This window comes from Garra rufa, chromosome 18 (genome assembly GCF_049309525.1).
Source record: "Garra rufa chromosome 18, GarRuf1.0, whole genome shotgun sequence".
NCBI classification, from domain to species: domain Eukaryota; kingdom Metazoa; phylum Chordata; class Actinopteri; order Cypriniformes; family Cyprinidae; genus Garra; species Garra rufa.
Genome location: NC_133378.1, coordinates 42,800,983 through 42,823,521, shown reverse-complemented (window position 1 = coordinate 42,823,521; position 22,539 = coordinate 42,800,983). Strand labels below are relative to the sequence as shown.

General features: G+C 38.3%; 1 protein-coding gene across 1 annotated transcript; it reads right to left on the bottom strand.

Annotated features, from left to right (window-relative positions):
* Window positions 1–248: 248 nt before the first annotated feature.
* Window positions 249–12,185, bottom strand: LOC141290708 (alpha-2,8-sialyltransferase 8E-like). Its single transcript, XM_073822801.1, has 7 exons — window positions 12,085–12,185; window positions 8,331–8,411; window positions 3,567–3,653; window positions 2,908–3,052; window positions 2,636–2,748; window positions 946–1,029; window positions 249–723 (listed from the first exon to the last, which is right to left on the bottom strand). Exons 1-7 carry the CDS (start codon window positions 12,183–12,185, stop codon window positions 249–251), a joined length of 1,086 nt encoding a protein of 361 aa, XP_073678902.1.
* Between the last annotated feature and the right edge of the window lie 10,354 nt (window positions 12,186–22,539).

Here is a 22,539-nt window from a genome sequence, read left to right as displayed (position 1 = left end):
ACAGCTGACATAATAAGGTCTATGCAAACACGACTGACTTCCAAAATAAATACACGAACACTGTATGCAAAATCACCCCACATACCCTTATTTACTGCATTAGTCCACTGATATAGGCCTACTGCACTTGAATGAAACGAGTGAGTAAATTCGGACACGTTTTCAGACCCAAACTATTTCAGACCCAAATACTGCACTTCATAATGTAATGCGAGGCAATTTCGGACAGTCTTGAACACGTGCAGATGTCAGGGCTCATCCGAGGAGCAAGGCTGCAGGTGCAGTGTCAGCGCCCCCTTGCTGTGGAGCTGCAGAAGCCGCACAAACTCCTCCGGCATCGAGTGCATAATTCTACTCGCACGCAACTGGTTGTAATAATGATACGGGACAGGATTGTCCAGCAGGTCGCTGTTGAACGGCCAGAATCCGTACACGTGCACACTCTCACACAGCTCCAGCGCCGTGCTAATTAACATAAACCCAGTGGAGAGGCGGACCTCCTTCAGGCCACGCCCCTTCCAGAAACGGTCCAGTGTTCGCAGGTACTCAGGGCTGAAGAACACCACCGGCTGCTGAGGTCTGACTGGATGGAGGACTCTGAGAGCTTTGATTGCCAGTCCAGTGCACAAGGTGTAGGCAAAGGCGGGGATAGCGAGAGAGGCGTTCCCGTACACACTGACCCGCTCCACAAACGGATCCGGATTCTTCTCTAGGTTTTTGTATCTACAGACACACAGTTTCTAATAAACACTATTGCACCGAAAGAAATGAACTGTATTACAGCATATGTGTTTCAAATATGACAAAATAAAAAATCAAGTCATGTCAAGTCACCTTTATCTGCAGTATGTGTGTGTGTGTGTGTGTGTGTGTGTGTGTGTGTGTGTGTGTGTGTGTGTGTGTGTGTGTGTGTGTGTGTGTGTGTGTGTGTGTGTGGATACTGACTCATGCTTAATCTGACTGGGGTTGATGGTTACCAGATCTGTCTTCAGTCCAACATCACTGTCATTAATGTAAGCCAAATTAAACCTGAAACAGAGAAAAATCCTTGATTCGTTTAATCTACATAACAGATGTCACTTCTATCCTTTAAGGGTAAAATTTGCATGATATTAAACATAAATGGCTTAATATTACAAATGTATATGCTGGGTTCTACTTTTAGCAGGTCATGGGTTTTCTAAGTGTTCATTAGAAAATAAATGACAATCGATGCCAGACAAAGGAAGCGAGAATCAAACACTCTTTAAAAGTGCCATAGAATTGAAAACTGTATATACCTTGGCATAGTTGAATAATAACAGTTGTGTACATGGACATGACATACTGTGAGTCTCAAACACCATCTTTTCCTCCTTCTTATATAAACCTGGTGTTTGAAAAAGACACTGAAAAACAGGTCAATCCTAACATAACAGCGACTATTACGTAGTCTCTGGATTATTAATAGTTACGCCCCCAACATTTGCATAGACAATTCATCAGATGTTCTTTGGGTGCTATTGTGAAAAAAACAAAAACAAAGCGAGGACAATAGTGAAAATGTCAGCTCACGGGAATAAATGTTATGTTCCAGCTTGCACAGGAGATCTTCAGTGAAGGGATGATTTGTACTCAGAAAGGCAAGGAAACCAATAAAATAAGGCGAGCCACTAAAGGGACACTTTGCCTGCTACATTGCAGTGCATAAGATTTCACTTACCACATAAACAGAGTAAGGAGAGATGACTGTGTGGATGATGGTGAATGATTTGCAGATCCTGAGCATCACTAACAAGCATCTAAACTTGTCAAATGTGGTAAGTACTGCCGCTGTAGTATAACGTTACACAGCATGTGCGATTGCCGATCTCAAAAATGAAACTAAAAAGTTATTGTGCATTCAAAACGGCAGTTTCAATCCCCCGCATAGTAATAGCAGTTCAAGCTCCGTAATTAAATATATATTTCCTCCATGTGTTTCCTTCCTGCTGTGTTAGAGTGAGCCGCTCTGTAAGATATCCAATCAGGGCAGAGCTCTTCATTATTATTCATGAACCTTCCAAATAAGGTAATAACAGATCATTTCATTCTAGGGACAAATCCTATGGACTTTAAAACCGTTTCTGGAGAATGTTTGCCCTTTCCTATGCCATATACCTTCTATGTAGATCTCAAAGAACAAGTTAAAATATTGTATCAATGCATTCTATGGCACCTTTAAATACACAACTTAATGGGTGGAAGACATGACACACCTGTAATCAAATTGGAAACAATCAAGGAACAGAAACAGAAAGACTAAATAAGAGCATTGGAAAACACATAGGAAAACTAGATCTAAAGGCACAAGGGAAACGTCGAAAAGGTAAACAAAACACATAGATCCATGATCCTGGCAATGGGGCCACAAATAATTACAAGAAAAGGCAAGTAACACTGAATTAAAATAGAAAGTAAAGTTTCCTAGAGACTGTGACAGGCTGCAGCTGTTTCAGTCTTTTAAAACTGCTGTAAAAAAACAAGTTCAAAGTCTATATGAGCTTCTACTCTGTAGATGTCTCAGGTCTTTTTTTCTATGGGATTTTCAGCCTGTTTCTGGTCCATATAAATCACTACAGTCAGTGAGGAGCAAGGCATGATGGGATGTGTTTACCGTATGACGAAGTCTGCGCTGTCAATCTCACGTCCACAGCTGCTGTTCTTCAGAATCCCGCCGCTGCCGACCACAGCACACCGACCCAGACGACGACCGCTCCAGGGGACATCCTGCACACACACAAACTTATTTTAGTTAGTTGTCAAGGCAAACTTTTTTTCCCAAGTCTTTCATCAAATATTTATATTTTAGAAATGTTTAATAGTGTGACCTCTATTATTTTAATATAAAAGTCATCATAACGGCCACATAGTAACCAGAACACACACCTCAGGCAGCATGCTGTGAATGTCTGGATTCATTTTGTATGTCCTTTTAGTGGTTGTTTCATATGGGATGATCTGATTGACAGCTGTGTTTCGTTTGGTGAGGAATATCGATCCTGTGGCGTTACAGCAAAACTGCAGCCTCATTCTGTCATTAACACAAACAAAGAGACAGAATTACCTATCAGCACTCATTTCACAAGCATTCAGCTCTCAATAAACATCAGTGATAAAAATTACATTTAACGTGATAAGACTACTCATGAACTATGAGCGGTACAAAGCTCTGAAATGATCCAGTTAATAAGCAGAATTAATCTACTGAATGAATCATTCAGTAATAGTCCAGATGTTTCCCTTCTTTTCTCCAAATTAAATCTTTCAAATGAAACATGTTTTCTTTTTGAACATTATATTAACTCGGAATCATTTTCCTGTCTTTTTGTCTGCAGTTTAAATCCATTTAACTAACAAAAAGTAACATCACTTTGGAGGGAAAACAGCAGCACAAACGTCAATTTAAAGCATTCGGCAGAACAGGAATAAGCCAAATACTACTAAACCAGCTAATGCAGTGACATCAGGGTCATATATGAGACACGTGTAATAACCTGTTAACCAACAAGTAATGCATGAAGGTGACTAGAGATGGACACACACACCTGTTTAGCTCCTGCTCGGTCGTGTTCGGTTTGTACAGACAGTTTAGGAAATCGTCAAGTTCTTGGGTGAAACGCTTCATGTTTAGTCTATTGAAAAAGAAAAGCATGAGACGTTTGAAACAACTCTGTCAACATTCTCTGGATGGTCCCAGTTTGATTTATCCCAGCATAACAAAACACTGAATATCTTAAAGGGGTCATCGGATGGCCATTTTCCACAAGTTCATATGATTCTTTAGGGTCTTAATGAAAAGTCTCTAATATACTTTGATTAAAAATTCTCAATAGTAGTAAAAAAAAAAAAAAAACACCCTTTTACCTTGTCAAAATCAGCTCTGCAAAATTTCAGCTATAGGGATGGGCATATTGATCCTAAAGTATCGATATATGAATACTGATGTGAGTATCGAAAGTATCCAATCAATCCCAGAGAGCATTCACTCCCTTCAGACAGTGCATTCAAACAGGGCTGCGTTTCCCAAAAGTATCATAAGAAAGCATTGATGCTTTTGGGAAACGGCAGCCCAGAACAACGCTTATCAGAGGGCAGAAAATAAAAACATGTTTGAGCTATTTCACAATAAACAAACTGAAATTGTAGCCTACATAATTTGTGCAATTACATTTCTTTAAATTAACACTTAAAGTTCATTGATCATGTTTTGTAGTAATGTTAATATAAATTCTACATCCTCAGAATAAAAATGTTGTATTTTATGTGTGCAGCAGCCTGTCACTGGCAGCCCCTTATGAAACTATGCATTTTCAACTATAGGTTTTGTATTTACCACTACAGTAAACATATTTTAACCACTGGTAAAAAATAAAAGTTTATTAGTTGCATATTAAATGTTAAAATGCATTTCAAATATAAAGTTAAGGGTATAATTAGATATTTTTCTCTTATTAATTTAATAAATGTAATAATTTAAAAGTTATATTTAGAAGTATCGGTATCGATATCGATGATACTGGCCTTAAAAGTATCGGTATGGTATCGAAAACAAAATAAGTGGTATCGCCTAGCCCTAATTTCAGCTCATTTTAAGACATGGCCCCTTTAAATGCCACGAGCTCTGCTCCCCAGCCTCTCTCTGGGATTATGTTTACTTAAGCCGCGTTTATCGGCGAATCTTGCCAACAAGCACTTTATTAAGGAAGGCCATTTGCAAAGATGCATAAAAAAAACCTTATACTCACTTCTGGGTGAAGCTGCATCAGGAACAATTTGCACGAAGACAGATGCTTATGTAGATCGAGATTGGCGCTTTCCATTTAAAAACTAAAGTAATGTTAAACCTCTGCGTCTTCAGCGGCTCAGATGTCGGTAGTAAATGACTTCTGCTATGTTCATTATTACATCTAACAACAGAACACCTCAATCAGCCAATTAGAGTCTTCCTCTGCACCTGTCCAGCAAGCACAGGACGTCAACATTACGTCAGATTGACGTTGTATCCCAACCACTCTGACGTCTATCATACGTTGGATTTTGGTTGTCATACCTGATGAATAAATGTCAGTATTTGACATCAATATTGGTTCGACGTTTGATTTTGGACACTTTTCAACACAACCTAAAATCAACCAAATATCAACGTCATTTGACGTCGTTATTGGACGTCAAAATAACGTTGTCCTTAGACGTTGACTAAACATTGAATTTTGGTCACCTTTTCGGACTGTTTCAGCTCGGTGAGGGCGGGGCTAAGGTAAGACGCTCATGTCAATCAAATGTATTTCGTCACAACGACAAGAAGCTAAGAATGATCTGATTTTAAAAAGGGGATATTACTTATACCCTCGGTTTCACAAACAAGGCTTAAGCCTAGTCTAAGACTAAAATGTCTGAGATGTTTTTTTTAAACTGAAAGAACCTTAACTGATCTTAAATTATATCAGTTCCTTTGTTTTGTCTCAAGATGAACAGCAGTAATGTTTTTTTCTAAGCACATTTATAAAAATTACTTAAGTGTCCTAATTGAACTATGGCCTAATCCTGGCTTAGTCTAAACCCTGTCTGAGAAACCAGGCCTTAAAGATTGAAAAAAGTGGATTTTTATCATTGTAGGGTGGTTGTGTTCACAAACTACCAACACACATTAATGTTCAAACAACTTGGAAAAGTTAGTTTTGCACCCGATGACCCCTTTAAGTGGCAGATCAACAGTCTTGCTGCAGTTTGGTAATTCAGTTAGAGGACACAAGATAATTTAATAATTATGACCATGTGGTGAACCTATTAACCTATCTGGGGCCAGCTCCAGGCATAAATGACTGTCTTGCCAATCTAAAGTGAACTGTATTTTGAGACGTTTAAGATAGAGCTGCATGGAGACTGCCCCGACAATCATAAAATAAAAACGAAAATCGCAGCATTTTTCTTTTATTAGCTGAAAGCAAGGGCTGCTGAATTTACGTGGAGGCTTCAGTCTGTTGCAGAAAAGCAGAAGCTGAAAACGAGCGAAAACGGGCAGAAATATTTGCATTATCACGGGAAGTTTGCAAGTTAGGGGGCATTTAATATATGAATATGTATCATAGCCTACCACTGAAATTAACTGAGCAGGTGAATTAATGTTCTGGAAAAAACACACTCATTCAATAACATGCATTCATTGCATGAACGGGGCAAGAACATAATATGAATATAATCAATTTAAGAATGTATAGCAAAACCGCAAAACAAATGACCCCCCAATTTAACATGGGGTTAATCAATGTAAATAATGATTTTATCAAATAATTATTCTGCCATAATTATTTTAAAGCGCCATTTTACATAAACAGTGTTTAAAGAATACTGTTAAAGTGAACAAATTATTGGTTATTCTAAGCTATTGCCGTGCATTAAAGGATTTTAAATGCACTTGGTGTCTGGCGGTTATTAGCCTCAACATTTAAAAGTTTTTAACTGCACGGCAAACCGTTGATTATAACCTGTTGAATGCCTAAATCTGCATTCATGAGTTTGCACACAAGTTAACAAATGAGCTAATGTTGTTAGCACTGTTCTAATGATTAACAACTTAAAAACTACATAATATTTCTCACAAGCGAGGAAACAACGGCACTGTTCCTGAAGAGAATTAACTTTTATTCTCTCTGTCTGCCTGTCTGTCTAAATTATTAACCGTATTTAGTCTGTTATAACGGCTCAAGCATTGTAACTAGGTCTAAAATGACATGTTGGAATTAGCAACGGAGACGCTGGATGAGCTGTGAGAAATTTATTATACTCACAATAGAGTTTTCAGGACAAAAACCGGACAAATGCCTTGAGGCTATATCATCCGATCGATGTCTTGAGGCGTGGTGCCCATAGTAGCCTTTAAGCGGAGAACTGACTTCGTCCTTTGAATTCTTACAAAAATAATGCAAAGCCAAGGTGTAACGGCCACTCCACGAACACCACCTCATGTGTGCATTATTTTCTGAGAATTAAATGGCCCGCCGTCAGTTATTCCTAACTTATACTACAGGGCCGTTGAATGCTTGAATCTGATTGGCTGACGAACGTTCTAGAGGTGTGCATTATATTCAGGGAAACGCACGGCGAACGTAGTTCCAGGCAGCTTTAGACCGCAGTGCATGTCTATATCACTTCGCCATACGATTTCAGTTATTGCAAAAGTCCTTACAGCCCAAAACAGCAAAATAACTAAAACCCACAATGACACTGGCCAAACTAATAAATACAGTAAACATCAGGATAAAAACGACAGATTATTTCCATGTTTTTTTCCACAATATATTACGTTTTATTATGTACGGAAAGCACGAACTATTTCTCTCGCCCTCTTCTCACTCACCTCACAGACGCACACACATAATGTTACAGTTTGCACTCGCGCTAATGTTGTTAGCGCTGCTCTGACGATTAACAACTTAAAAACTACATGACAGCTCTCACACGCGAGGTAACAACGGCGTGGTCTTGAAGAAAATGAACTTAAAGTTCAACTGTTAGTAGAGACGATGCTGCCAGTCCCCCTTGAGAGACACAGACGTGAGAGAGGTAAAGTCATACACTTAGTTTTTCTCTCCCTCACTCTTTCCGTCTGTCTGCTTTTCTGTCGGTCTGTCTAAACTTCATTATTAACGGCATTATTTTGCTATCAACAGCCCAAGCGTCGTTACTAGTTCTAAAATGACGTTTTGGAACTAGCAATGAAGCTGTTGAATGAGCTGCGTAAGAAATTAATCCTACTCACAATAGGGTTTTAAGGATAAAAACGGGACTAATGTCTTGAAATATATCATTTGATCGATGTCTTGAGCTGTGGTAACTGTAGTATAAGCGGAATAATTGACTTCGGGCCGTAGAATTCTGCGAAAATAATGCACACCCGAGGTGTAACGGCCACTCCGCTTCGCGTCGTGACCGCATCACCACCTCGGGTGTGCATTATTTTTTAAGAATTCTACGGCCCGTCGTCAATTATTCCTTACTTAATGTGTAATCTTAATTATGAGGACACTGGTTTGTAACGCAAATAGTTTTACTGTTTACTGCTGCACATTGTTCTTGTTTTTTTCCCTATAGCGGATAATAAACCTTAAGTCTTAAATAAAACCCATAGACTTACACCTTGAGAAAAAAGGTGGATACACACACATGGTGTGTACACATAGCATCCTTACAAGTACAATTTTGGCTGTATAATTTGTGTCCTCTTCAAATATTTCTCTTGAGAAATGTTATGTTTATTGCTCTCCTTCACTTCGCTGTACTGAAAAGAGCATGAAAAGAGCTGGTTTCACCTTCTAGCGGTTGGGATGCCGGAGAACTTGCGTCTGAGTTTAGCGCAGCGCAGCCGCTGAAACGCTTCTGTCATCGCCTCTCTGAAAGAGAAAAAAACAAGAGAGAAATCAGTTTCTTCTGCATTAGATGAAAGCCTTTATCACACACATCTTATTATAACAGTATCTCGCTTGCAACATGAAGTTCATCTCCAGCCCTTCGTAAGATAAACAAGAGGAATGTGATGCACAGCAGTCTAAGAAAGTATTAGGACACCTAAAGTCACACTTTTAAAATGTCTGAATGGCAGACTGACTGTAAAAAAGAATGTATGATGCTAAAATGCAAAAAGTGCATTAGGGTGCAACATCTAAAGAACTGCAGGCCTCTCTTGCCTCAGTTAAGGTCAGTGTTCATGACTCCACCATAAGAAAGAGACTGGGCAAAAATGGCCTTCATGGCTGAGTTCAGAGACGAGAACCGCTGCTGAGCAAAAAGAACATAAAGGCTCGTCTCAGTTGTGCCAAAACACATCTTGATGATCCCCAAGACTTTTGGGAAAATACTCTGTGGACTAACGAGACAAAAGTTTAACTTTTTGGAAGGTGTGTGTCCCATTACATCTGAGTAAAAATTAACACAGCATTTCGGAAAAGAACATCATACCAACAGCAAAATATGATGGTCTGGGACTGTTTTGCTGCTTCTGGACCTGGAAGACTTGCTGTGATCAATGGAACCATGAATTCTGCTGTCTACCAAAAAATCCTGAAGGACAATGTCCGGCCATCTATTGGTGACCTCAAACTGTAGCGAACTTGGGTTCTACAGCAGGAAAATGATCCAAAACACACCATGAAACACAAAATGAAAACCCTCCAATGTGGCTAAATTTCAACAATTCTGCCAAGATGAGTGGGCCACAATTCCTGCACAGCGCTGTAACAGATTCAATGGAAATGATCGCAATCGCTTGATTGCAGTTGTTGCTGCTAAGGGTGGCCCAACCAGTTATTAAGTTTAGTGGGCAAACACTTTTTCACACAGGGCCATGTGGGTTTGGATTTTGTTTTCAATTCACAATATAAAAAACTTCATTCAAAAACTGCATGTTGTGTTTACTTGTGTTATCTTTACTTAATATTTATATTTGTTTGATGATCTGAAACATTAAAGTGTGACAAACATGCAAAAAAAATAATAATAACAAAAATTAGGAAGGGGACCAACATTTTTTTACACCACTGTATATAGGGTGATATTAGGTAAACTGGACCATCAGGTAAAATAGGCCATTTAAGGTTTGAGTGTCATATTTCCTTAAAAGTTAACAGTCAATGACTACAAAGAATTTCAAACTGTTGCCATAAAAGTTCTTGACATCTAGCAAATGATTTTATTGGACTGAGTTTGCTAAGGGTGTAGAGGTCTCATTTTGAGGCCGCGCCAGAAAAAAGCAAGGTGAGTGGCCTGATATATCCAATATTCCTTCTCAATAGTAAGGATGATAAATCAATAAAAACAAATGCACATTTAGAAATAATGATTCATAACGTCTTGGCCTCTGTGAGATAAAATGATTTTGCTAAATAATCTATATTTTTATTTAAAAGCAATTTTAGTTACGGGCCCAATTTACCTGAATGTGTTCAAATAAAATGAGCCAATAATTTCAGTTAAAATGGGCCACCTTCTAAGGAGAGTTCAGGCAGAAATTCTAGTGGTTCCTCTTACTAAATTTATTTATGTTATTAATATATTCTATTATTGCATTTGTGACATAGCTTTTTCACATTTTACCTTCTGAATGTGTTTATGTGTGCTCGACTATGTTTGTATGTGCATGTTAGTGAGGTATGTGTATGTGTACACACAAACATAGTTGTGCACACATGGGCTCACTCTCACTGAAAAGACAATGGGTGAAAGAGACATTTTGATATAGAAGTGATAGGCATTGAAGTAAAGTAGCCTAATGTTAATGTATTTATTACAGACAGCATGAAAAACACAAAGGATCAGAAAGGAAAGAAGAGGGCCAGAAAAGAGCATTAAGGAGATAGAAAGAATGTCTGCCAGGAATGGGGCAAAAAATACAATTGGTGGGTAGGGAAGAGGATGAGAGGAGCATTGGCCGAATATAAGGAGACAGATGAGAGAGGCCTAAACGCAAATGTACGTTTTCTCTATACAGCGTGAAATCGATTTTTTTAATGTAATTCAAATTGATGTTCTAATGAACTTTAAATGCAATGTTACACTGCTAAATTATTAAATTAAATGTGTTTTATCAGAAATGTTTCAATTTTAATTTGCATTTTGACGCACATTTTCGATCAGGCGGCCCATTTTACCTGAACAAAAGTATTAAAAACAGTCCTTATTAATCATAAGAACAGAGTTAAATGTCATAGATGGGTTTTTTGTTAGTGTACCAAGCGATTAACCAAAATGTGGCCCAATTTATCTTATATCAACCCATTAAAACTGATTAAAAAAACATATAAAATTGTTGCCATGACTTTGATCTTTTTTTCTTGTAACACGTCTGTACCCAAATGAAAAAATAACGAGCATGTCTACAGCTGCTAAATGAATAAATGTACAGCTACTACAAAGAAACCGAGAAAGAGTCCATTTACCTCCTCAGCAGCAACCATGTCGCATTCTCGTACCTTGATCTTTAACGTTATCTATTCGTGATAACTATTGCTAATGAGAAAAAAAACGAATAAACGGACTTTGTAACATAAAAAGTAAAGGTCTTTCTATTTTCCCTTTGTGGCTCATTATAACTAATGATAATAATAAAAACATATAGACCTACAATAAAATAGTACCATATTCACTTATATGAAACTGAAGTTTTAATAACAAAATGACAAAAATGGATTTCCCCTTTTTAAACGACCACAGTTTGTGGTTTATTATTACTAAAGCAGTACAATTCGCATTTAATAAACATCCAACTCATGAAGACGAGAAAGCATGGCTTATACTTGCGGAGTTGCGGTGTTATTTAAACCGTTTTTAATGAAAACACAACAACGATAAAGACCAACTTAGTTATTTTAAACGAAGAAATCAAACGTTTATGAATAGTTCTCTTGCGCTTTTTTGTTGAATTTTAATAATTAACATGGAGACCTTCAGCTGTTCCTCTGCTAGAACATCTGTGTGAATTCAAGTCAAGTAAAAGTGCTTTTCACAATTCTCTTGGTTTCAAAGCAGCTTTATAGAAAGTCAAAGCAGTTTTGCAATCGCATTCTATGTACACATTTATCAGATCTTGCTTTTCCTGGGAAACAAACCCAGTGACTTTGACATGATCTACAGTTTGAGCGACAGAAATTACATTCTAAAATATTATTAGGACAGTTTTTAACTAGTTGTTTGAAACCAACTTAGTAAATGTTTGCATTTGTTCACTTATGTTATTATTAGTTGTGCATTTGTAATTATTAGCTGTTTTATCATACATTGGAACAATGAAATACATAATTAGAGAGTTGTTTCATCATATCAGGCATTTCCCCGCAATGTAAAAAACTTAAAACATGAGATAAAAATCACATTGTGCGTTTCTCATCAGCACACAGTTGTTCACAATGACAAGCGAAGAATAATTGGAGTTGTACAAATTTAAATATACTCCATTCTGTTAAATCCTATATTTTAGGCTTTATCATTTCTTTAAAGATAAGCAATTACAAACAAAGAAGAGTTTTGATGTGATCAGAGATGAAGCTCAAATATTGTAGTTCATGCGCTCACCTGGATGAGTGTGTTTCAGGTGTGTAATAAAACATCACACACACACTGTAAACCACGATCAGGGCCATCAGCAGTCCGAAGATCCAGCGCAGAAACGCCATTACTATCAGATACTATGCTGGAGCAAGTGTGTGAGATGGAAAAGATAAAAATCACACACACACACACACACACACACACCTGTCCTTAACTCTGTCTCTCCTAACTAACCTCATCACTGCTCATAAAAGTCATGAAGTGACTGACAGTCTGGTGTGACGTCATTGAAGATCAAATAGCCTGAAACTCAAAGGTTGTGCCTGAATTCCACACTTGTTTCTAGTGGGGTATGCAGGCTTTCTCCAATCATCTCATCTAAAACGACGCCCTGTTCTTACAATCCCATTGCCTCAACATTTGAGAACCAAGTCCCGCCCATTTATTCTATCTTTGATAATCAATCGGACATACTTCATTATATGGAAGAAAAGATTTGCTTAATTTTATAAAAGAGAAGCAAAAGAGGTCAGTAAAAGTCGGAAAAGTGTTCAAACTGAACACAACAAATAATGTTTCACACCAATCGTGCTGTCCTTAAATATCCCATATCTATGAAACCGAACCATATAGAGACTTTAATTAACATATCAACTGAAACGTTAATATTTGAAATCTTAAATCAAACTTTAATTCTTACTGAGTTAAAGGCGTGCAAACTTTCGAAAACTAATATTTATGGCACTAAGATCTGTACAATTCTTTTAAGAGAGAATTCCAACATTAATTGTTGACATTTTCCTCTTTAAAAGAAGCCGAATGTAAACAGACCCACATCTGGTTTTTGACCTCTGCAAAGGTGCATAATTTAATAATTTACTCCCGGGGCCATATTTAGATCTCAGTAGCCTATCTCTGGAACTGAAACATATCGCGCAGCCCCGCCCACTTTTTTAAAATAGCCAATAGCGTTCCATTTATATCTGCTCGGGCCAAAGCCGTTTTGCTGGAAAAGGCACATTTGACAGTTTATAACAGCCACAATCTAATAGATTAGGGGAGAGTGGGGACGGTTGCAACAAGGCTTATTTTTTCAAGCAGGTATAAGATACAGATGTGATATTCCCTTACCACAATATTGATTTAAAAGCTTGCCATACCATTACATAATTTTAATTTTTACAATGATAATAATAATGAACCCCTTTAATATTTAGGCATCTCTCCTTTTTTTAAGTGAATAGGTAAAAATTAGGAAAGTTTTTCATTTACTATTCTTTGTTTTTATACAGCCAATTTACCTTTTTAAAAATCCTGACTGTGCACAAATAATAATAATTAAAAAAAGCTAAATGATATTTAAGAATGATTTAATTAGCCTACATTTTATTGAATGTTGAACATTTCACTTTGTCTATTTAAGTGTAAACTACGCTTTGTAAAAAAAAAAAAAATTAAATGTGGCTTTATTGTATTAAAATTTAGGCTGACTAAGACAATAGAAAGTCTATTTACTTTATAATCAGTGTTTTTGTCTGAGAGACAGTTGCTCATCAGGATGATAACAAACCGCAAAATTCATCACATCTTGAGCCTGTAACACACACAAACACACATTTATACTGCTATAAGGATTTAGTTTAGTTAGAATTTAATTACATCAAAAACAATCCCGAATATTAGATTGAGACCCTAATCGGATGAGACCAGCATGTTTCAATGCTCAATGTTAATCGGGCTCCAGATTTTTATTGTCGGACTTCTCACTTCTGTCTGTCCGTCTGTTACACCCGGCTCAATGATGTAACATAAAGGGAGACGACACAGGCGAAATAAAGTTAAACGTAACATTTATTATCCCAAAATTAAAGTAAACATAATCAAAACATCAGTATCAGTAGGTCTAATCAGTGTGAAAAGCGAATGAATGGATGCAGTAAGTGTTGTCAGTGATAGTGAATGGATGCAAAACAAAACATAATGCTACAAATTGGAGCGCAGCTCTGGCCAACTGCCCGAGGAACAGCGGCCCTGACGAACTCTGGCAAGGTGTTTAAATAGGAGCGATGACGACCATCAGGTGCGCTGAAGTCACGCCCCAATCTCAATCCTAAAAGAAACAAAAACACCTAAACCAAAACAGGGCAGTCCTAACACACCCCCCTTAAAAAAAAAAAATCCCACATAAAAAAATTTAATTGTAACATACATACGTATGGATTGGAAGTAGGTCAAGTCACATCAATTGGAGACAAAAAACCATCACGTCACTCCGCCAGAGGGGCACGTGACAAAGTGTCCGCAAAAACATTCTCAATTCCCTTAATATGTTTAATCGTCAAGTTGTAAGGCTGGAGGAAAAGTATCCACCGCATTAATCGTTGACTCGGACTCTGCAATGAGTGAAGAAATGTCAAGGGATTGTGATCCGAAAAAATGACAACTGGGGACCCTCCCCCCACATATACATCAAAATGTTGAAGTGCCCAGATAAGTGCTAGAGTTTCCTTCTCAATAACAGAATAGTTCAACTGATATGAATTAAATTTACGTGAAAAATAACTAATTGGATGACTAAGACCATCAGAATGAGTCTGGAGTAAAACCGCTCCGGCTCCCACATGACTGGCGTCAACTTGAATCTCGAAAGGAAGGCCACTTAAGGGCGCTGCTAACACAGGAGCAGCTGTCAACAACAATTTAACATTCTCAAAAGCTTTTTGACAATGTAGAGTCCACTCAAATTTAGCAGAGTTCTTTAAAAGATTAGTGAGGGGACAAATGACTGATGAAAAATTGGGGCAAAACCCACGATAGTAACTGGCCAGACCAATAAACCGCATGAGCTCTTTTTTAGTACAAGGCGTAGGAAAATTCTCGATCGCGCTCACTTTGGCACGCAAAGGGCGCACCATACCCTGACCCACTTCCTTGCCCAAATAAGAAACCGTTGCCCGTGCAAAATCACATTTAGCTAAATTCACGGTCAAATTAGCCTCTGCTAAACGTTTAAATAAATCTCGTACCCGTGTCACGTGTTGATCCCAACTATCGCTGTAAACTATAACATCGTCCAAATAGACCGCGCAACCTTCCAAACCAGAGACTACACGATTCATTAGTCTCTGAAATGTAGCAGGAGCGTTACGTAAACCGAAGCTCATGACAGAATAAGAATATAGCCCTGAAGAAGTTATAAAAGAAGTGATTTCCTGTGCCCGAGGTGTCAAAGGCACCTGCCAGTACCCTTTAAGTAAATCAAATTTACTGACATATCTTGCCGAGCCCACTTGATCAACGCAATCCTCCATTCTCGGGAGGGGAAACGCGTCAGGTTTAGTAATTTTGTTAATTTTGCGATAATCCGTACAAAACCTGTCTGTTCCATCCGGTTTTCGAACCAATAAACACGGCGAGGCCCAGCTCGAACAGGACGATTTGGCAATGTTATTCTTCAGCATATACTGAATCTCCGACTCTAACTTAACACGTTTTTCAAAAGGGACGCGATAAAAACGCTGGCGTATAGGTGAAGCATCACCCACATCCACGTCGTGCTCTATTAAATGAGTTTGTGATGGAACGTCCCCAAACAGTGACGAAAACTCATGTATCAACTGTGACAATTCCGCTCGCTGCAAAACAGACAAGTGAGAAAACAAACTCTCCAAATTTTCCAGAGTCTCAGAATTTTTTAATCGAGGTTGCACTACAGCATCGTCTAAAAACTTACCCCCTTCCCGGTCTCCCACAGAAGACTGTCCCAGCGCATCAGTCACAGGACTGACCACCGCAGATGATTTAACACCAACTGCTTGACAATCACGGGAGAAAAAAGGTTTCAGCAAGTTTACATGACAGATTTGGGTTGTTTTCTTTCTATCTGGAGTTGCAATTTCATAATTAAGATCAGACAGTGCACGCACAACAGTAAATGGTCCCACAAATTTTGCGCAGAACGGAGAGTTCACTAAGGACAGCAATGCCAAGACCTGATCCCCAGGATTGAATACACGCCTTTCAGACCGACGATCAAAAAGCTTTTTCATCTTAATTTGTGACTTCTCCAAATTTTTCCGTGCTGCTTGACCAGCTAAAAACAAACGTCTTTTAAAACCATTCACATAGTCAAGCAGACTTTTTGGTGGCTGTTTACCTTTTAACTGATCGCTGACAACGGCAAGCGGACCACGCACCTTGTGTCCAAAAACTAAGTCGTTAGGACTAAAACCCAAACTAGACTGCGTGACCTCCCTTGCGGCTAACAAAAGCCACGGAAGCCCTTCCTCCCAGTCTCGATTCAATTCGACACAATATGCACGCAAAAGAGACTTAAGTGTTTGGTGAAATCTCTCCAACGCACCTTGACTCTGAGGATGCTGTGCGCTGGAACGGTTATGTTGCACTCCTAACTGCTTTAAAATCTCTGCGAACATTTTTGACGTAAAATTCGTTCCCTGGTCACTTTGAATGACCTTAGGGATGCCAAAGATTGAGATGAATTGAGACAGGGCTTTTACTACGGATCGCGTAGTGATGTTACGCAGCGCGTAAGCCGCTGGATAGCGAGTACTTTGACACATTACAGTCAAGAGAAATTTACTTCCCGATTTAGAGGGAGGTAACGGACCAACACAGTCTATTAACAGATATTCAAAGGGCTGCTCTACTGGAGGAATTGGACACAATGGGGCCGGTTTCAAAGGTTGATTAGGTTTTCCGGTCACTTGGCACGTATGACATGTTCTAATAAACCGCGAGATATCTTTTTTCAAAAGCGGCCAATAAAAGTGTTGCAAGACTCGTGCATAAGTCTTTTTTACACCCAAGTGACCCGCTATATCGCCATGAGCCAATTGAAGTACAACATCTCTGAATTTTTCAGGTACAACAACTTGAACCAGTGACTCACCACCGCCATCCTCATTTGGGGCAAGCCACTTACGCAGAAGCACCCCATCATTGATGAAGTATCCAGTCGCGGCACTCTCTACCTCCTTCGGTGGGAGAACAGCAGCGACCAAACTTTTCAACCCAGGATCATCCCTCTGGGCGTCAACGAATTCTGCACGAGAAATTTTGGACAAGAGAGACAATCCAGGAACAACCGACTTAGCCGGTACGCAAGTATCATACAAGTTAATGGTCTCATCATTCAACATTTTTGTCTTAGACCGCGTCACAACACAAGACACATCTTCGGGCAACTCACGACATTCCTGATCGAAAAAAGACGGGGTGACAATCGGTGAAGGGGCCATTACCGGCCACACACACTCCCCGGCCAAGTTATTTCCCAAAATGATCTCCACTCCCTCCACCGGCAAAGAAGGGCGCACTCCCATAATAACTTCTCCGTTCACTAACTGGGACTGTAAAACAAACTTGTGCAAAGGAACAGACAACGTTTGGAGTGCAATTCCTCGGATCAAAACATTCTTACCAACATATGAACTGGATGAAAATGGAAGTATGGAATCCAAAATAAAGGACTCTGACGATCCAGTATCTCTCAAAACTCTTACCGGTACACTCTCATGTCCCTCTAAAAGAGAAACACACCCTTTAGAAATAAATGGTGCATAACCTGTGTTGCATTTAATTGCGGAACAATTTTCTCTTATCATGGACAGGTCTTCCATACAGCGTGCAGACGGCGCATGCGGCAAGCAAGTAGTCAGAAGTACAGGCGCAGAATTTTTATTCTTACCACGTACCTGTTTACTTTTAAGTACAGGACACTCATTCTTCCAGTGCCCAGCCTCTAGACAATAACGACATGTAGAATCAGATATTACTCTGTGAGAAGGTGAACGACGATCAATTTGTTGTGATTGCTTAAAATGAATGTTTCCATTACCCCGATTCCCATAACCAAATCGGTTTTTATGAGTCAGAACGAAATCATCTGCTAATGATGCAGCGTCCACGGCAGTACGAGGTTTATTTTCATTAATATACACAGCAATTTGATCAGGAACGATGTTTTTTAGTTGCTCAATAATCATCATTTCGCGTAACTCACTAAATAATTGTACGTTAGATGTTGTACACCAGCGATCAAAATGATTACTTAACTCTCTTGTGACTTCCACGTGTGTTTGTCTCTCACTTTTTCTCCAAGTACGAAAACGTTGGCGATAAGCTTCTGGAACCAGCTCAAAGGCTTTTAACACCGCAGATTTTACACTATCATATTTTTTCCTTTCCTCTACGGAAAGAGCAGTATACGCCTCTTGAGCTTTTCCCACTAATACAGATTGAAGCATAACTGTACGGTCGGTCTCAGGCCATTCCCGTTCATCAGCTATGCTTTCAAATAATGAGAAAAAGACATCCGGATCTCGCTCATTGAACGCAGGCAACAATTTCAAATTATTAATGAGATTAAACGAACAATCTGCGCGATCAGAAGGTGACCTGCTCTCACTTTGAAGTTTCAAACTCTCAAATTTTAGCTGAAACTCTTGATTTTGTCGTTCTACAGCTAATTTTTGCTCATGTTTCAATTTTTCAAACTCCATCTCACGTTGTTTCATCAAGTCATCTAATTTAAGCTTCTCTATTTCTATTTCACGATCACGCATCTCTTTTTCGTGCAACTGTTGCATCCCAATCAGCTCTTTTTGCTGCTCAAACGACAACCCAACAAATGACATAGACTTCTCAGCTGCGGGATTAACCCCAGCTGTTACTCGTTTTGGCGTGATTGGTAAAATCTGAAGTTCACACAATTTAGCTCTAATTATTTCTCTGACCTCATCCTTTCGCAATCGCTTATCAACGCCCCTTAATTCATATTGATCGACAATTTCCCATAGCTGTTTTTTCGAACACAAATTCAATAGCTCATCCGAGGGAGCTTTACAAAATTCCTCAATTGATGTCATTATCAAACCTTCAAAAATGATCAATTACTATAACATAATTCGACCTATAACCTACTTCCAATTACAATTCACTCAGGTAATTCTTACGGTCACAAACTGTGTACAATTTCACGACTTCCCCACCTAATCCTAATCAAACCTTCTAACTAACTATTCCTAGTCTTCATGCGCTCCCAAGAGTCAAGCCCTTTGAAGCACCCAAATACCGCTGGCGTGGAACCGAACAGACAGTTCGGAGCAACACCACGGCAGTGCACTTGACCCAGAAGCCGCACAAAAATAATAAACTAAAACAAAAAAACAACGCAAAGCGCTGCTACAACCTAACTGGGGAATATACACAAATACACAGCTTTAAACCGCAAGAACTTACCTTTTCTGAGCTGACTAGAAATACCAAAACCGACGCTCCAACAAATATTTTCGCCTCATGGTCTCTCCCACCCAAGTAATTAAACGAACAAAGTTTAATAAACAATCAGTTTAACGAAATCAAATCAATTTAAATTAGACGAGCCCCCATATGTTACACCCGGCTCAATGATGTAACATAAAGGGAGACGACACAGGCGAAATAAAGTTAAACGTAACATTTATTATCCCAAAATTAAAGTAAACATAATCAAAACATCAGTATCAGTAGGTCTAATCAGTGTGAAAAGCGAATGAATGGATGCAGTAAGTGTTGTCAGTGATAGTGAATGGATGCAAAACAAAACATAATGCTACAAATTGGAGCGCAGCTCTGGCCAACTGCCCGAGGAACAGCGGCCCTGACGAACTCTGGCAAGGTGTTTAAATAGGAGCGATGACGACCATCAGGTGCGCTGAAGTCACGCCCCAATCTCAATCCTAAAAGAAACAAAAACACCTAAACCAAAACAGGGCAGTCCTAACACCGTCTATTTGTCTTCCTGTTTTTTTTGTTTTTGTTTCTGTGGGTTTGAAAGTCTATCAGTTTCATTTGACACTTTTCCTGAGGATTAAAATAAGATAGAGCTAGGGTCAAGAGAAATCAGGTTGACTGCGTTTCCCCAAAGCATCAGCAAATGACACAATGCAAGAGTATACTATCGATAAGAAAACAGCAGGATTCTCACAATACAGCCTGAAAAACACAGACACCTGCATCAACTAACAATAACTCAAGTAGTGACCAGCTAAAAGGGAATGTTCTCCAAATGAGCTGGCAAGGTTCTCTCAAAGTTATGAACAAACATCTTTCCTTTAATGTTAATAGAACGGTCATTCAAAGTTATCTGGTCTATAATAACATTCACAAGCGCTGGCATAAAAAATTTACTTTTATATTGATTATGGATCGTTTTTTTGAAATATTTTATTTGGATGTTTATCTAAGACGGTTTAGATAACATTAAAAAGCAACATTGCCATAATATTTGCAAAATAACACCAGAGGGTGAAGCACACCAGCGTGAAAGCATGAAATGATCATCAGACCAACTGGAACAATGAGAAATTAAAGACATTTTAAGAAGATTTTAGTCAAATGGTTGAAAAAATAAATGATAAATACAGTCTTTAGTACAGTCTTTGACCAATAGGTGTCGCTGTTACCATATCGATGTGAGGTGAAGATGACATGTTTTGTGTCAGTGTGTCAAAGCTTTGCAGAGATACAGACGCAATTTGGCATCATGCTATCATATATGTTAGTGCAATAAAAATACATCAAAATCCATTACTTTTGGCCTACTTGGTTTGAAGATGATTTGACTTGAATTTGGACAAATTCAGATCATTGATCTAGAAAGAGTTTGAAAAAGTAGGCATAAATAATCAAAAGCTAATCATTTTTAAAATTTTAAAACTAAATGTATTACTTTTTTGTAAACCTGGCAACTTAATTAAACCATGATAACCACAAATTGACCATGTTTTTTTTTTACTGGTTTACAGCATTTGACCAATAGGTGTTGCTGTTACCATATTGATGTGAGGTGATGATGACACGTTAAGTTTGGTGTCAGTATGTCAAAGCTTTGCAGAGATACAGTAAAATTTGTTTGTAGTGCAATAAACAAAAATCAAAATCCATTACTTATTGGCTAATATGGTTTGAAGGTGATTTGACTTGAATTTGGTCAAACTGACCATGTTATTTTTTTACTGGTTTACAGCTTTTGACCAATAGGTGTCGCTGTTACCACATTGATGTGGTGTAGTCAATGTGAGGCGATGATGACACACATTAAGTTTGGTGTCAGTATGTCAAAGCTTTGCAGAGATACAGACATATTTGTTCGTAGTTCAAAAATAAAATAAAATAAATTAATTTCCATTAATTATTGGCCAACATGGTTTGAAGATGATTTGACTTGAATTTGGACAAATTCAGACCATTGGTCTAGAAATACTTTGAAAAACTAGGTTTTCAGAGTCTTATGACAATAGGCATAACTAATCAAAGGCTATCTTTTGCTATGTACAATATATTTGCTATATACCTCCGAACTAGACTTACACAGAAGGAAAAATAATAATAGTTCAGAGAAGAAAAAAAATATACACAAACGTTATTAATATTTTCATGAAAGAAGAAATAAAGGATTTGATCATTTTAAAAACTAATACTCTAAGTGTTTATAAGTAGCTAAAAGTAAGTCCAGGTAGTAGCCTACCAATTTAGGGAAGTTTTGATGTCAAGACAAGAATATGTGATGAGTAAGATGTGACCAAAACAAAACAAAAAACGGTAATTAAACTATGATAACCACAAATTGACCATGGTTTTGCTACACTGCACATTTCCAGTAAAACTGTGGTTATACAAAAGAACATACAAGTAAAACCATGGCTGATTTTTAAAAAGGATTTTAAAATTTGTATTTGTGTGGCCAATGCTTTCTTTATTTTCCTTTGTTTTGTTTTCAAAAAATGATTTCAAACCCACCTTTAAGTTCCGATTTGAATCATATAACTATATGTGATCCGAAGTTCCGATGTAAATCAAAAGATTCACAAACCCGCTCCAAAATTCTGTTCTAATCAAGTGATTCGCGACCCGCAGTTTGAAGTGGTTTAGACTAGAAGGGAGACAGATCTCGCTACTGGGCATGCGCACATCAATCTATCTATTTTTATCACACTGTACAACAATAAAACATTTTCTTTTACTATAGTAATGGCTAAGTTTAGGGTTGTGGTAGGCGTAGACGTAAAAATAACAATCTAATAGGTAGAAAATAATTTCATTGTTATTTTCCGGTCAGGTTTGAAGCCGCCATCTGAATCAAATGATCAAACTGTGGTTCGAAACAGTGAATCAAATTTGCGACGCAACTGATTTGGAGTTTCAAAAAGCTGTTACACCCAACATAAGTGCTTTTTAAAATCATTAGGAGTGATGCCGAAATTCAGAGATCTTTTGATCAGGTTTTTGCTAGTAAATCAAACTGATAAATCGAAGTCATGAGTTTGAAACGATTGGAGCGGTTCCAGCATTAATTACTCACCATTAAATGATGATAAGCTGACTGCACACTAGAAGATTTTAAGGCCGATTTTAAGACCGATTTGCACACCTGAACGATCGGGGGTGTGGCCCGATTCGAGGCTTGCCGAAAAT

Bases quoted from the DNA above. Each gene is read 5' to 3' on its own strand.
- LOC141290708 (XM_073822801.1), bottom strand. From the start codon at position 12,185: ATGGCGTTTCTGCGCTGGATCTTCGGACTGCTGATGGCCCTGATCGTG. The intron at 3,654-8,330 runs GTGAAACCAGCT...CTTTTTCAATAG, and splicing joins GGCATCCCAACCGCTAGAAG to ACTAAACATGAAGCGTTTCA. The intron at 3,053-3,566 runs GTGTGTGTGTCC...TGTTAATGACAG, and splicing joins ACCGAGCAGGAGCTAAACAG to AATGAGGCTGCAGTTTTGCT.